General features: G+C 38.2%; 1 protein-coding gene across 3 annotated transcripts in view; it reads left to right on the top strand.

The window, feature by feature from the left end:
* Window positions 1-15,614, top strand: part of GALNS (galactosamine (N-acetyl)-6-sulfatase) — a 100,755-nt gene that overhangs the window by 56,870 nt on the left and 28,271 nt on the right. For all 3 annotated transcript variants that reach the window (XM_053709287.1, XM_053710020.1, XM_053710822.1), the window contains 2 exons: window positions 13,607-13,673; window positions 14,468-14,595. In XM_053709287.1, the coding sequence (XP_053565262.1) occupies window positions 13,607-13,673; window positions 14,468-14,595 (195 nt within the window). The remainder of the gene's footprint in view (window positions 1-13,606; window positions 13,674-14,467; window positions 14,596-15,614) is intronic.

The following is a 15,614-nucleotide window of genomic DNA, read 5'->3' as shown; positions in this document are numbered from 1 at the left end:
CCCTTCTTTCACCCAAATCTCGTTTCTCTGAAGCTGACTGCTTGGAGATTGAACGCTTAGTTCTGTCTAAGCGTGGACTTTCTGAGTCGGTCGTTGAGACCATGATTCAGGCTTGCAAGCCTGTTACTAGAAATATTCACCATAAGATATAACATAAATATCTTTATTGGTGTGAATCCAAGGGCTACTCTTGGAGTAGGGTCAAGATTCCTAGGATTTTGTCCTTTCTGCAGGAAGGTCTGGAGAACAGTTTGTCTGCCAGTACTCTAAAGGGTCAGATTTCTGCTCTATCTATTTTGCTGCATAAGCGTCTGGCGGACGTGCCAGATGTGCAATCTTTTTGTCAGGCCTTGGTCAGAATCAGGCCTGTGTTTAAGTTTGTTGCTCCTACTCAGAGCCTTAACCTTGTTCTTAAAGTTTTGCAGCAGGCTCCGTTTGAGCCCCTGCATTCCATAGATATTAAGTTGTTATCTTGGAAGGTTTTGTTTCTTACTGCTATCTCATCTGCTCGGAGAGTCTCGGAAATCTTAGTTTTGCAGTGTGATTCTCATTTTTCATGCCGATAAGACAGTTCTTCATACTAAGTTTGGTTTCTTTCCTAAGGTTGTTTCGGATAGAAATATTAATCAGGAAATTGTTGTTACTTCTCTCTGTCCTAATCCTTCTTCTTATAAGGAACGTTAGTTGCACAATCTTGGTTGTTGTGCATGCTCTTAAATTCTATTTGCAGGCAACTAAGGATTTTCGCCAGTCTTCCTTCCTTGTTTGTTTCTCTGGGAAGCGTAAAGGTCAGAAAGCTACTGCTACTTCTCTTTCTGTCTGGTTGAGAAGTATAATTTGTTTGGCTTATGAAACTGCTGGACAGCAGCTTCCTGAGAGAATCACAACTTATTTCACTAGGGCTGTCTCCTCTTCTTGGGCTTTCAAAAATGAAGCTTCTGTGGAACAGATTTGCAAGGCTGCAACTTGGTCCTCTCTGCATACTTTTTCCAAATTTTATAAATTTGATACTTTTGCCTCGGCTGAGGCTTCTTTTTGGAGAAAGGTTCTTCAAGCAGTGGTGCCTTCTGCTTAGGTCTACCTGTCTTGACCCTCCCTAGTCCTCTAGCTTGGGTATTGGTTCCCAACAGTAATTGAGGACGCTGTGGACTCACCATATCTTAGGAAAGAAAACTAAATGTATGCTTACCTGATAAATTTCTTACTTTCCGAATATGGTGAGTCCAAGGTCCCGCCCTTTATTTTAAGACAGTTTTTTTGTTTTGTTTTTACTGAACCTCAGGCACCTCTACACCTTGTGTTACTCCTTTTCTCCATTTCCCTTTGGTCGAATGACTGGGGTTTGTGGGAAGGGGGGTGATACTCAACAGCTTTGCTGTAGGTGCTCTTTGCATCCTCCTGCTGGCCAGGAGGGATATTCCCAACAGTAATTGAGGACGCAGTGGACTCACCATATCCGGAAATAAATACATTTATCAGATAAGCATACATTTTGTCAAATGGCCTCCTGATCGCTCCTACATGTGAAATCACTATGCCCATGGGGTTGTGTATGTGGACAGGGGCTATGTATTGTGTAGAACGAGTTATGCTCGTGCACAGTGATTCACGCATGTGCATTTCTCACTAAGTGACGCTGCAGACCTTTCTGAACACGGAACCCAACTTTTGTAGTTGTGCTCATTTTATAGCAAAAATTGTTAGAACATGCATGTTTGGCATTACTAACTATATGCTTAACTCCCACACATAATAACAATTTGCTTGGGAGCATTGCAGTTCTAGAAAACAAAACAGCTGGCGATTGGTGTGGGCAAGTGACTGCCGCTCCTGATTGGTTGACTGGCAATGTTTCTGTTCAGGAGCTGCAATTCTTATGACTCTCAAGCTGGACTGTTCTGATTAACAGCTTTGTGGGGTTAAACACATAGGTGTGCTGTTTATCGTGGCTCTTTGCGCACGGCAGAAGTAGTACATGTTACAGGTTGAAAGTAAACACGTTCGATTGAGTGCCATTGAATTTAATGCACATAGGGTTAGCTCAACTTCAGAGCTCTGGTTAGCTGTTACGCTTGGCTAAAAAAGCACATCAAAATTATATTGAAAAGTACAGTTTCACTCATAATAACATTCGGCTAGATTACAAGTTTTGTGATACGAGGGGTGCGGTAATAACTAGTACGTTATTGTCACCGCTCACTTACCTACAGCGCTGGTATTACAGGTTTTCACAAGAAGTGAGCATAGAGCAAAATTGAGCTCCATACAGCACTCCAATACCAGCGCTTCTGAAAGCCGCGGTGAACTGGTTTTACGTGCTCGTACACGATTTCCCCATAGACATCAATGGGGAGAGCCGGCTGAAAAAAAGTCTAACGCCTGCAAAAAAGCAGCGTAAAGCTCAGTAACGCAGCCCCATTGATTCCTATGGGGAAACAAATTTTATGTTTACACCTAACACCCTAACATGAACCCCGAGTCTAAATACCCCTAATCTTACACTTATTTACCCCTAATCTGCCGCTCCCGACATCGCCGACACCTACATTATACTTATTAACCCCTAATCTGCCGCTCCGGACATCGCTGCCACTATAATAAACATATTAACCCCTAAACCGCTGCACTCCCGCCTTGCAAACACTAGTTAAATATTATTAACCCCTAATCTGCAGCCCCTAACATTGCCGCCACTATACTAAATTTATTAACCCCTAAACCTAAGTCTAACCCTAACACCCTCTAACTTTAATATAATTAAAATAAATCTAAATAAAACCTACTATCATTACCTAAATTATTCCTATTTAAAATGAAATACCTGTAAAATAAAGCCTAAAATAGCTACAATATAACTAATAGTTACATTGTAGCTAGCTTAGGGTTTATTTTTATTTTACAGGCAAGTTTGTATTTATTTTAACTAGGTAGAATAGTTACTAAATAGTTATTAACTATTTAATAACTACCTAGTTAAAATAAATACAAATTTACCTGTAAAATAAAACCTAACCTGTTTTACACTAACACCTAACATTACACTACAATTAAATAAATTAAATTAATTAAATACAATTACCTAAATTACACAAAATAAAAAAAAGAAATGATCAGATATTTAAACTAATTACACCTAATCTAATAGCCATATCAAAATAAAAAAAGCCCCGAAATAAAAAAAACCCTAGCCTAAACTAAACTACCAATAGCCCTTAAAAGGTCCTTTTGCAGGGCATTGCCCCAAAGAAATCAGCCCTTTTACCTGTAAAAATAAATAAATACAAACAACCCCCAAATAAAATCCTAACTAAAAAAACCTAAGCTCCCCATTGCCCTGAAAAGGGCATTTGGATGGGCATTGCCCTTAAAAGGGCATTTAGCTCTTTTTCAGCCCAAAAGCCCTAATCTAAAAATAAAACCCACCCAAAAAAACCTTAAAAAAACCTAACACTAACCCCGGAAGATCCACTTACAGTTTTGAAGACCGGACATCAATCCTCAACGAAGCCGGGAGAAGTCTACCATCCAAGCGGCAAGAAGTCCTCAACGAAGCCGGGAGAAGTCTTCATCCAAGCCGGCAGAAGTGGTCCTCCAGACGGGCAGAAATCTTCATCCATCCGGTGCGGAGCGGCTCCATCTTCAATACATCCGGCGCGGAGCATCCTCCTCTTCCGACGACTAACGACGAATGATGGTTCCTTTAAATGACGTCATCCAAGATTGCGTCCCTTGAATTCCGATTGGCTGGTAGAATTCTATCAGCCAATAGGAATTAAAGGTGAAAAACTCCTATTGGCTGATTGTAATTGGCTGAAGATTTTTTCACCTTTAATTCCGATTGGCTGATAGAATTCTACCAGCCAATCGGAATTCAAGGGACGCCATCTTGGATGACGTCATTTAAAGGAACCTTCATTCATCGGAAGAAGAGGATGCTCCGCGCCGGATGTCTTGAAGATGGAGCCGCTCCGCGCCGGATGGATGAAGATAGAAGATGCCGCCTGGATGAAGACTTCTGCCCGTCTGGAGGACCACTTCTGCCAGTTTGGATGAAGACTTCTCCCGGCTTCATTGAGGATGGATGTCCGGTCTTCAAAACTGTAAGTGGATCTTTGGGGTTAGTATTAGTTTTTTTTAAAAGGTTTTTTGGGTGGGTTTTATTTTTAGATTAGGGCTTTTGGGCTGAAAAAGAGATAAATGCCCTTTTAAGGGCAATGCCCATCCAAATGCCCTTTTCAGGGCAATAGGGAGCTTAGGTTTTTTTAGTTAGGATTTTATTTGGAGGGTTGGTTGTGTGGGTGGTGGGTTTTACTGTTGGGGGGTTGTTTGTATTTTTTTTTTACAGGTAAAAGAGCTGATTTCTTTGGGGCAATGCCCTGCAAAAGGTCCTTTTAAGGGCTATTGGTAGTTTAGTTTAGGCTAGGGGGGGTTATTTTGGGGGGGCTTTTTTTATTTTGATAGTGCTATTAGATTAGGTGTAATTAGTTTAAAGATCTGATAATTTATTTTTTTATTTTGTGTAATTTAGTGTTTTTTTTGTAATTGTATTTAATTAATTTAATTTATTTAATTGTAATGTTAGGTGTTAGTGTAAGACAGGTTAGGTTTTATTTTACAGGTAAATTTGTATTTATTTTAACTAGGTAGTTAGTAAATAGTTAACTATTTAGTAACTATTCTACCTAGTTAAAATAAATACAAACTTGCCTGTAAAATAAAAATAAACCCTAAGCTAGCTACAATGTAACTATTTTACAGGTAAGTATTTAGTTTTAAATAGGAATAATTTAGGTAATGATAGTAGGTTTTATTTAGATGTATTTAATTATATTAAAGTTAGGGGGTGTTAGACTTAGGTTTAGGGGTTAATAAATTTAGTATAGTGGCGGTGACGTTCGGGGCGGCAGATTAGGGGCTAATAAATGTAGGTAGGTGGCGACGATGTTTGGGGACAGCAGATTAGGGGTTAATAATATTTAACTAGTGTTTGCAATGTGGGAGTGCGGTTGTTTAGGGGTTAATATGTTTATTATAGTGGAGGTGATGTCCGGAGCGGCAGATTAGGGGTTAATAATTTTATTTTAGTGTTTGTGATGCGGAAGGGGCTCGGTTTAGGGGTTAATAGGTAGTTTATGGGTGTTAGTGTACTTTTTAGCACTTTAGTTATGAGTTTTATGCTACAGCTTAAAAAAATATATATATATATATATATATATATATATATATATATATATATATATATATATATATATATATATATATACAGTATATATATATATATATGTGTGTGTGTATATATATATATATATATATATATATGTATATATATATATGTGTATGTATATAATATATATATTTCTTTCATGTAATTGGCAAGAGTCCATGAGCTGGTGACGTATGGGATATACAATCCTACCAGGAGGGGCAAAGTTTCCCAAACCTCAAAATGCCTATAAATACACCCCTCACCACACCCACAATTAAGTTTTACAAACTTTGCCTCCTATGGAGGTGGTGAAGTAAGTTTGTGCTAAGATTTCTACGTTGACATGCGCTTCTCAGCATTTTGAAGCCCGATTCCTCTCAGAGTACAGTGAATGTCAGAGGGATGTGAAGGGAGTATCACCTATTGAATGCAATGATTTTCCTAACGGGGGGTCTATTTCATAGGTTCTCTATTATCGGTCGTAGAGATTCATCTCCTACCTCCCTTTTTCAGATCGACGATATACTCTCATATACCATTACCTCTACTGATAACTGTTTCAGTACTGGTTTGGCTATCTGCTATATGTGGATGGGCGTCTTTCGGTAAGTATGTTTTTTATTACTTAAGACACCTCAGCTATGGTTTGGCACTTTATGCATTTATATAAAGTTCTAAATATATGTATTGTACTTATATTTGCCATGAGTCAGGTTCATGTATTTCCTTGTGCAGACTGTCAGTTTCATATTCGGGGAAAATAAACATATTAAGAAATATTTTTTCTTACCTGGTGTTTAGTCTTTTTTCTGATTGACTACATTTTTCTTGCAATTTGCGGGCAGTACTAGGCCCGCGGGTGCGCCAAATGTTTGATTTTATTGCGTCATTTTTGCCGTGAGAATTTTTTTGGCGCAAAAGCACGTCCGGTGATGCAAGTGTGTCAGATATTGACATTGACAAATCTACTTATTTATTTAAAATAGAGTATATTCGTTCTTTATTAAAAGAAGTGTTAATTACTTTGGATGTTGAGGAAGCCAGTCCTCTTGACGTTAAGACTAGTAAACGTTTAAATGCTGTTTTTAGACCTCCTGTGGTTACTTTCCTATTCCTGAAGCTATTTCTGATATGATTTCTAAGTAATGGAATAAGCCAGGTACTTCTTTCAAGGTTTAAAAATTGTATCCTTTACCAGCAATTTGGGAAAAAGTCCCCAAAGTTGATGGGGCTATTTCTACTCTTGCTAAACGTACCACTATTCCTATGGAAGATAGTACTTCCTTTAAGGATCCTTTAGATAGGAAGCTTGAATCTTATCTAAGGAAAGCCTATTTATATTCAGGTCATCTTCTCAGGCCTGCTATTTCTTTGGCTGATGTTGCAGCTGCATCAACTTTTTGGTTGGAAAATTTAGCGCAACAAGAATTGGATTCTGACACATCTAGCATTGTTCGCTTACTGCAATATGCTAATCATTTTTTTTTTTTTTTTTTTTTTTTTTTAAAGAATAGTTTTTTATTAATTTTAACATCAAACAAACAATTCAACAGAAGAAATCACAAGACTGTAATCTGAGCAAACAATTTCATGGAGGTCTACTTGTATAGGCTACGGTACACTTCAATAACTATTAGTTTCGTATTTCTAGCTTGTAGGTTTCTGGGTATTATAGCTTTTTGTAGCTGTAGACCTTAGCATAGTCCTTTATTGTCCATGTTCGTTTTATGCAGAGTTTGGTCTTCGTCCTGCCATTATATTATAGTTGATGTGCGGCTACTACAATAGACCAACACTTCACATCTCCAAGCCTGAGATATTCTCCAGCTAAACCATAGAGCAATATAAAAAAAAGGAAAAGGAAATAACAAACACAACAGAAGAGAGAAGGGAGGTGGACGGGAGGGGGGGGGGGGTAACAGGGAAGGTAACTGGCAGACACGTCCTCGAATAAGAATTATATGCAGCTCTTTTATGACAACGTTTATAACCCTTAGTTTTTTTAAATTTGTTAGGGCAAAGGAAGTTCAATGATGTATTTATGTCCCATCTAGTCTGTTAATGTACTTATGATGTGGGGGTCCTTTTGCGTGATAGAATCCCAATAAAATCTGACATCCGCATAGAATGCAGATTTGCCTCTTCTAAAGTAGCCATATTCCTCACATGAGAGCATTTTATCAGTCCTTTGTAACCAGCTATCTAGTGTTGGTATTGAGGGGGACTTCCAATGCAGGGCAATCAGTGTTTTAGCGCAATTGAGTCCTATACGTATTAGTGTATTTCTAATTTTGCATTGGAGCGGGGGTGTCTCATTTAGCAGGATTAATCTTGGGTTTAAAGAGAAGTCTATTTCCGCCAGTTTCCCCAATGTGGTCTCAATTCCCCTCCAGTATGAGTGCAGTTTGGGGCACGACCACCACATATGTATTGTGGTGCCTCGTTCGTTGCAACCTCTCCAACACGACGGGGAAGAGGCAGGGTAAATGTTGTTTAATCTCGCTGGTGTCAAATACCAGCGCATAAGGACTTTATAATTGAGTTCAATTACTTTTGGTGAGGTAGAGGAGGTGCGTGTGTTCTGATAAATTTGTATCCATTGTTTAGTGTCCATTGTTGTACCCAATTCTCTATGCCATTTAGCTACATATGGGGGAAGTATGGATGTTTGTGCATTTTGGAGCATACCTTTAGCTAATGACAAAGTACCTCTCGCAGTTTTCCCTGCTAAGCAAGTCTGCTCAAATGGTGTTGGCAATCTAAGAAGGTCTTCTTTATTGGGAGTTGTCTGGATAAAGTGTCGTAATTGAGCGTATTTTAGCCAGGGGGCAAAGGAGCCAAATAAAATTGGTGCAAGTTTATGCTAATCATTTTATTTGTGATGCCATTTTTGATATTATCAAAATTGATGTTAGATCCGTGTCTTTAGCTATTTTAGCTAGAAGAGCTTTGTGGCTTAAATCTTGGAATGCTGATATGACATCTAAGTCTAGATTACTATCTCTTTCTTTCCAAGGTAATAATTTATTTGGTTCTTAGTTGGATTCTATTATTTCAACTGTTACTGGGGGAAAGGGAGTTTTTTTGCCTCAGGATAAAAAAAACCTAAGGGTAAATCTAAGGCTTCTAACCGTTTTTGTTCCTTTCGTCAGAATAATAATCCTTCCCCCAAGGAATCTGTTTCCAATTGGAAACCTTCCTCAAATTGGAATAAATCCAAGTCATTTAAGAAACCAAAGTCAGCCCCTAAATCCGCATAAAGGTGCGGCCCTCATTCCAGCTCAGCTGGTAGGGGGCAGATTAAGGTTTTTCAAGGATGTTTGGATTTAGAGCATTGTCTCTCAAGGGTATCAAATAGGATTCAGAGTAAGACCTCCTGTGAGAAGATTTTTTTCTCTCACACATCCTAGCAAATCCAGTAAAAGCTCAGGTTTTCCTGAAGTATGTTTCAGACCTGGAGTTTTCAGGGGTAATCATGCCGGTTCCTGGTTTGGGGTTTTATTCAAATCTATTCATTGTCCCAAAGAAGGAAAATTCATTCAGACCAGTTCTGGATCTTAAAATTTTGAATCGTAAGAGTACCAACTTTCAAGTTGGTGACTATAAGGACTATTCTGCCTTTTGTTCAGCAAGAACATTATATGTCTACAATAGACTTGCAGGATGCATACCTTCATATTCCGATTCATCCAGATCATTATCAGTTCCTGAAATTCTCTTTTCTAGACAAGCATTACCAATTTGTTGCTCTTCCATTTGGCCTAGCAACAGCTCCAAGAATCTTTTCAAAGGTTCTAGGTGCCCTACTCTCTGTAATCAGAGAACAGGGTATTGCGGTGTTACCTTATTTGGACGATATCTTGGTACTAGCTCAGTCTTTACGTTCTGCAGAATCTCACACAAATAAACTAGTGTTGTTTCTTCGAAAACATGGTTGGAGGATCAATTTACCAAAAAGTTCCTCGATTCCTCAGACAAGGGTCACCTTTTTAGGTTTCCAGATAGATTCAGTGTCCATGACTCTGTCTCTAACAGACAAGAGACGTTTGAAATTGGTTGCAGCCTGTCGGCACCTTCAGTCTGTCATTCCCTTCAGTGGCTATGTGCATGGAAGTTTTAGGTCTCATGACTGCAGCATCGGACGCGATTCCTTTTGCTCGTTTTCACATGAGACCTCTCCAGCTTTGTATGCTAAATCAATGGTGCAGGGATTATACAAATATATCACAATTAATATCCTTAAATCCCAATGTACAATGCTCTCTGACGTGGTGGTTAAATCACCAACGTTTAGTTCAAGGGGCTTCTTTTGTTCGGCCAACCTGGACTGTGATAACTACAGATGCAAGTCTTTCAGGTTGGGGAGCTGTTTGGGGATCTCTGACTGCTCAAGGGGTTTGAAAATCTCAAGAGGCGAGATTACCAATCAATATTTTAGAACTCCGTGCAATTTTCAGAGCTCTTCAGTTTTGGCCTCTGTTGAAGAGAGAACCGTTCATTTGCTTCCAGACAGACAATATCACAACTGTGGCATATGTCAATCATCAGGGTGGGACTAGCAGTCCTCAAGCTATAAAAGAAGTAGCACGGATACTTGCTTGGGCGGAATCCAGCTCCTGTCTAATCTCTGCGTTGCATATCCCAGATGTAGACAATTGGGAGGCGGATTATCTCAGTCGTCAGACTTTACATCCAGGAGAGTGGTCTCTCCATCCAGATGTGTTTTCTCAGATTGTTCAGATGTGGGGTCTTCCAGAGATAGATCTGATGGCCTCTCATCTAAACAAGAAACTTCCCAGATACCTGTCCAGGTCCAGGGATGTTCAGGCGGAAGCAGTGGATGCGCTGACTATTCCATGGTGTTATCATCCTGCTTACATCTTCCCGTCTCTAGTTCTTCTTCCAAGAGTGATTTCCAAAATCATTCAGGAGCAATCGTTTGTGTTGCTGGTGGCTCCAGCATGGCCACACAGGTTTTGGTATGCGGATCTTGTTCGAATGTCCAGTTGACAACCTTGGCCACTTCTGTTAAGGCCGGACCTACTGTCTCAAGGTCCATTTTTCCATCAGTATCTCAAATCATTAAATTTGAAGGTATGGAAATTGAATGCTTAGTACTAAGTCATAGAGGTTTCTCTGACTCAGTAATTAATACTATGTTACAAGCTCGTAAATCTGTTTCCAGAAAGATTTGCTATCGAGTTTGGAAGACTTACATTTCATGGTGTTCTTCTCATAAATTCTCTTGGCATTCTTTTAGAATTCCTAGAATTTTACAGTTTCTTCAGGATGGTTTGGATAAACGTTTGTCTGCATGTTCCTTGAAGGGACAAATCTCTGCTCTTTCAGTTTTATTTCACAGAAAGATTGCTAAACTTCCTGATATTCACTGGTTTGTACAGGCTTTAGTTCATATTAAGCCTGTCATTAAATCAATTTCTCTTCCTTGGAGTCTCAATTTGGTTTTGAAGCTGTTACAGGCTCCTCCATTTGAGCCTATGCATTCTTTGGACATTAAACTACTTTGTTGGAAAGTGTTGTTCATTTTGGCTATCTATTCTGCTAGAAGAGTTTCTGAGCTATCTGCTCTTTCTTGTGAATCTCCTTTTCTGATTTTTCATCAGGATAAGGCGGTTTTGCAGACTTCATTTCAATTTTTGCCTAAGGTTGTGAATTCAAACAACATTAGTAGAGAAATTGTTGTCCCTTCCTTGTGTCCTAATCCTAAGAATTCTTTGGAAAGATCCTTACATTCTTTGGATGTGGTAAGAGCTTTGAAATATTATGTTGAAGCTACTAAAGATTTCAGAAAGACTTCTAGTCTATTTGTTTTATTTTCTGGTCCTAGGAAAGGTCAGAAGGCTTCTGCTATTTCATTGGCTTCTTGGTTTAAAGCTTTTGATTCGTCAAGCTTATTTGGAGTCGGGTAAGACTCCGCCTCAGAGAATTACAGCTCATTCTACTAGATCAGTCTCCGCTTCGTGGGCTTTTAAGAATGAAGCTTCAGTTGATCAGATTTGCAAAGCAGCAACTTGGTCTTCTTTGCATACATTTACTAAATTCTACCGTTTTGATGTATTTGCTTCTTCAGAAGCAGTTTTTGGTAGAAAAGTTCTTCAGGCAGCTGTTTCAGTTTGATTCTTCTGCTGATGTTTTAAGTTTTTCTTGTCATTAAAGAATAAACTTATAATTTGGGTTGTGGATTATCTTTTCAGTGGAAAATGGCTGTATTTTATTATTTATCCCTCCCTCTCTAGTGAGTGGAGTTTCACATCTTGGGTATTGATATCCCATATGTCACTAGCTCATGGACCCTTGCCAATTACATGAAAGAAAACATAATTTATATAAGAATTTACCTGATAAATTCATTTCTTTCTTATTGGCAAGAGTCCATGAGGCACGCCCTTTTTTATGGTGGTTATGATTTTTTGTATAAAGCACAATTATTTCCAAATTCCTTTGTTGATGCTTTTTACTCCTTTCTTTATCACCCCACTACTTGGCTATTCATTAAACTGAATTGTGGGTGTGGTGAGGGGTGTATTTATAGGCATTTTGAGGTTTGGGAAACTTTGCCCCTCCTGGTAGGATTGTATATCCCATACGTCACTAGCTCATGGACTCTTGCCAATATGAAAGAAATGAATTTATCAGGTAAATTCTTACATAAATTATGTTATATTGCGTGTGTGTATTGTGTGTGTGTGTGTGTGTGTGTGTGTATGTATATATATATATATATATATATATATATATATATATATATATATATATATATATATATATATATATATATATATATATATATATAGTGTGCGTGTGTATATAAAGTATAGATATATATTTGATCAAAAACCAAAAGACATATGCTTTTAAGAATAAATAGAACATATTCTTCTATATAGAGAACATTGGAAATTGAAATATTAATGTTTCATGTTGGGTAAGCGCACTTGGGAAAACACGATTGGGTTTGTGATACTTGTTGGATTTTATTTTTTGCGCTCCATTAAAGTCTATGGGGGAATACATTAACGTGTTTGCTTTATTCAAAGTTCGGCTTATTGTGCGTGTTTTTACTTTCAACTTGTAATATGTGCACAAAAAACTTACTTCTAGCGGAGTTAATGAGCGAGCGGGAGGGATAATTAGTGCTCCACTAGTAATCTAACCCATAGTAAGCTTCAGCCACTAATAAAAAAATAAACTAAAAAAAATGCAGCCACCAATGACCAGCTACCTCTGCATTCTTTTCAACAAAGGATACCAAGAGAACAAAGTAAATTTAATAATGGGAGCCCATTGACAAATCTCCTAAAATGACATGCTTGTGTATCTGAACCATGCCAGTTTCATTTTGACTTCATGTCACTATAAGTACAATTGAGGCACTTCGGCCTGTCTGCAGTAAGTGGAACAAGCACTATTTTCAGAATGTTTTCCAGCAAGAGCAGGCTGCTCGCATGTAGGATCAGATATGCAGTTGCAGTCATATTCCAACCTATATGATAGCAACAGCACTTTCTTATGCTGCTTTATAAATGTGTGGTGCCTTTTTTATTGGCTGCACCACACATTTGTCAAACTGTGGGGGAAAAAAGAACTTACGGAGAGGCAGCCAGAGGAAGGATTGAAAAGGAAAAAATGTAGGTATTAAATAATATTGCTTAAAGGGACAGTCTACTCCAGAATTGTTATTGTTTAAAAAGATAGATAATCCCTTTATTACCAATTTCCTAGTTTTGCATGGTTATATTAATATACGTTTAACCTCTGTAATTACCAGACTGCCCCCTTATTTCAGGTCTTTTGACAGACTTGTATTTTAGCCAATGAGTGCTCATAAATAACTCCATGGGAGTGAGCACAATATTATCAATATGACACACATGAACTAGGGCTGTCTAGCTGTGAAAAACTGTCAAAATGCACTGAGATTAGAGGCGGCCTTCAAGGACTTAGAAATTAGCATGAGCCTACCTAGGTTAAGCTTTCAACAAAGGATACCAAGAGAATAAACCAAGTTTATAGATAAAAGTAAATTGGAAAGTTGTTTAAATTACATGCCCTATCTGAATCATGAAAGTTTAGTTTTGACTGGATTGTCCCTTTTTAAATTTACCATCATTTTAAACTTTTTCTTTTGCCATATAACATATACATTTCTTTACACTCAAAGCTGAAAGCATGCAGCTAAAACAATGTACATCTTCATTTTGTATTTGTAAATATGGGTTCTTTTGTTAGCATGGCTACAGCTTTAGCCAGGACAACTCCCTATCTTACAACTCAGTAACCTCCAAGCTCTTCATACTTGTCTATTACAAGGTAATATTATGATTCATGTTATCTTGCCTTGCAGACCATTAACTTCAACTTTGTCTTTTTCTCCTAAAGATATTACGATGACTTTAAAATTGACCACAAGACAGGAGAGGGAAATCTGACTCAAATCTACCTGCAGGTACTAGTCAAATAAGTATATTTACACTTTTTCAAACTCCTTTTGCTTTAGTGGATTTGCACAGATCTTTGTCTGTTGCAAATTCACACAAATCCAGCGACAAAATAACCGAATGCCACTGCCCGTGACCATATATGGCATTTGTTTCATAAATGAATGGACTAAGGCACCTGTCTAGCTAATACAGGCATTCCTTGTTTTATTGCGCTTCACAGATATTGCTCTTTAAACACATTAAAGGTTTGTGCCATTTTGATAAAATTAAAAAACATCATTAATACGCAAGTAAATACATTTATTTATTTATTTATTTATACACCACCAGAAAAAGTTTATGACTCACTGAAGGCAAAGATGATGTTGTTTAGATTTTTTTTTTTTTTTTTTTTTTTAGTAATAAAGTATTTTTTAATTTAGGTATTTACATTGTTGTTGGTTTTTTTTACTATTGCACACTTAATAGACTACAGTATAGTGTAAATATAACTTCCAGCAGTTAAGCATATTAACCTTTTTTTGTTCAAGAAAAATATTTTTAAGAGGCATTAAGCACCTCATGCTTTTGTGTCAAAAGAGAGGCCAAAAATCAAATTTTGTAACCTAGGTTTGAAAATGCTACCAAATGATGAACCAGCTATTGTCTTGCAGCTTTTCATTTTAATATGGGAAAAGGTTATTTTTTTGTGTACCATATCCCTTTAAATTAGCGGACCCATTTCACTGGGAAAAAACAAAAAACAAACCTTTTTCTCTTTAGGCCTTGCTTATATCATCTTATCGCTTTCTGTTTACAGGAAGCCCTGGATTTCATTACCAAGCGAGCAGCTACACAACAGCCATTTTTCCTGTACTGGGCAATTGACGCCACACATGCCCCTGTATATGCATCTCGGCCCTTCCTGGGTACCAGTCGCAGGGGCCTGTAAGATCTGTGCTTCTGTTTTGTTTACTGGAAAATGCCGCACATACAGGCCTTATCCAACAGTTCACTTCAATTGTCCTACAGATTTTAGCCCAGAAATGAACAGTATGAAACATCAAGAAAACATTTCCTTTTTCTCCTACATTGGTGTATCCGGTCCACGGCTTCATCCTTACTTGTTTGATATTCTCTTCCCCTACAGGAAGTGGCAAAGAGAGCACACAGCAGAGCTGTCCATATAGCTCCCCTCAGGCTCCGCCCCCCCAGTCATTCTCTTTGCCGCGCTGAACAAGTAGCATCTCCACGGGGCATACGTTTGCCAAATTTTACAAATTCATTACTTTTGCTTCTTTGGAGGCTATTTTTGGGAGAAAGGTTTTGCAAGCAGTGGTGCCTTCCGTTTAGGTTACCTGACTTCTTCCCTCCCTTCATCCGTGTCCTAAAGCTTTATGTTTACCTGATAAATTTCTTTCTCCTACGGTGTATCCGGTCCACGGCCCGCCCTGGCATTTTGGTCAGGTTTAAATTTATTTTTTGTAAACTACAGTCACCACTGCACCTTATGGTTCTCCTTTTTCTCCTAACCGTCGGTCGAATGACTGGGGGGGCGGAGCCTGAGGGGAGCTATATGGACAGCTCTTGCTGTGTGCTCTCTTTGCCACTTCCTGTAGGGGAAGAGAATATCCCACAAGTAAGGATGAAGCCGTGGACCGGATACACCGTAGGAGAAAGAAATTTATCAGGTAAACATAAATTCTGTTTTTATCATAATATGAAAATGCTATACAGCCTTGAAAATGGTGTTAAAATTAACATTTTAAGAACCCAAGCTATATGTTTTTGGGAGTTTCCCACATTTTAAGCACTAAAACAGCCTTAGGTAGCAATACAACTCTGTGAAAACACAGCGCAAATGGAGCTACATAAAGTATTGAACCTGATTAATCTAATTATATTACTAGAATTATTCACAATCTAATGCACTATAAATAGAGAAAACATAGGCACCGTAGGAATCA

This window comes from Bombina bombina, chromosome 1 (genome assembly GCF_027579735.1).
Source record: "Bombina bombina isolate aBomBom1 chromosome 1, aBomBom1.pri, whole genome shotgun sequence".
NCBI classification, from domain to species: domain Eukaryota; kingdom Metazoa; phylum Chordata; class Amphibia; order Anura; family Bombinatoridae; genus Bombina; species Bombina bombina.
Note: the sequence above shows the minus strand (reverse complement) of the source record. Positions and strands in the feature narration are given on the sequence as shown.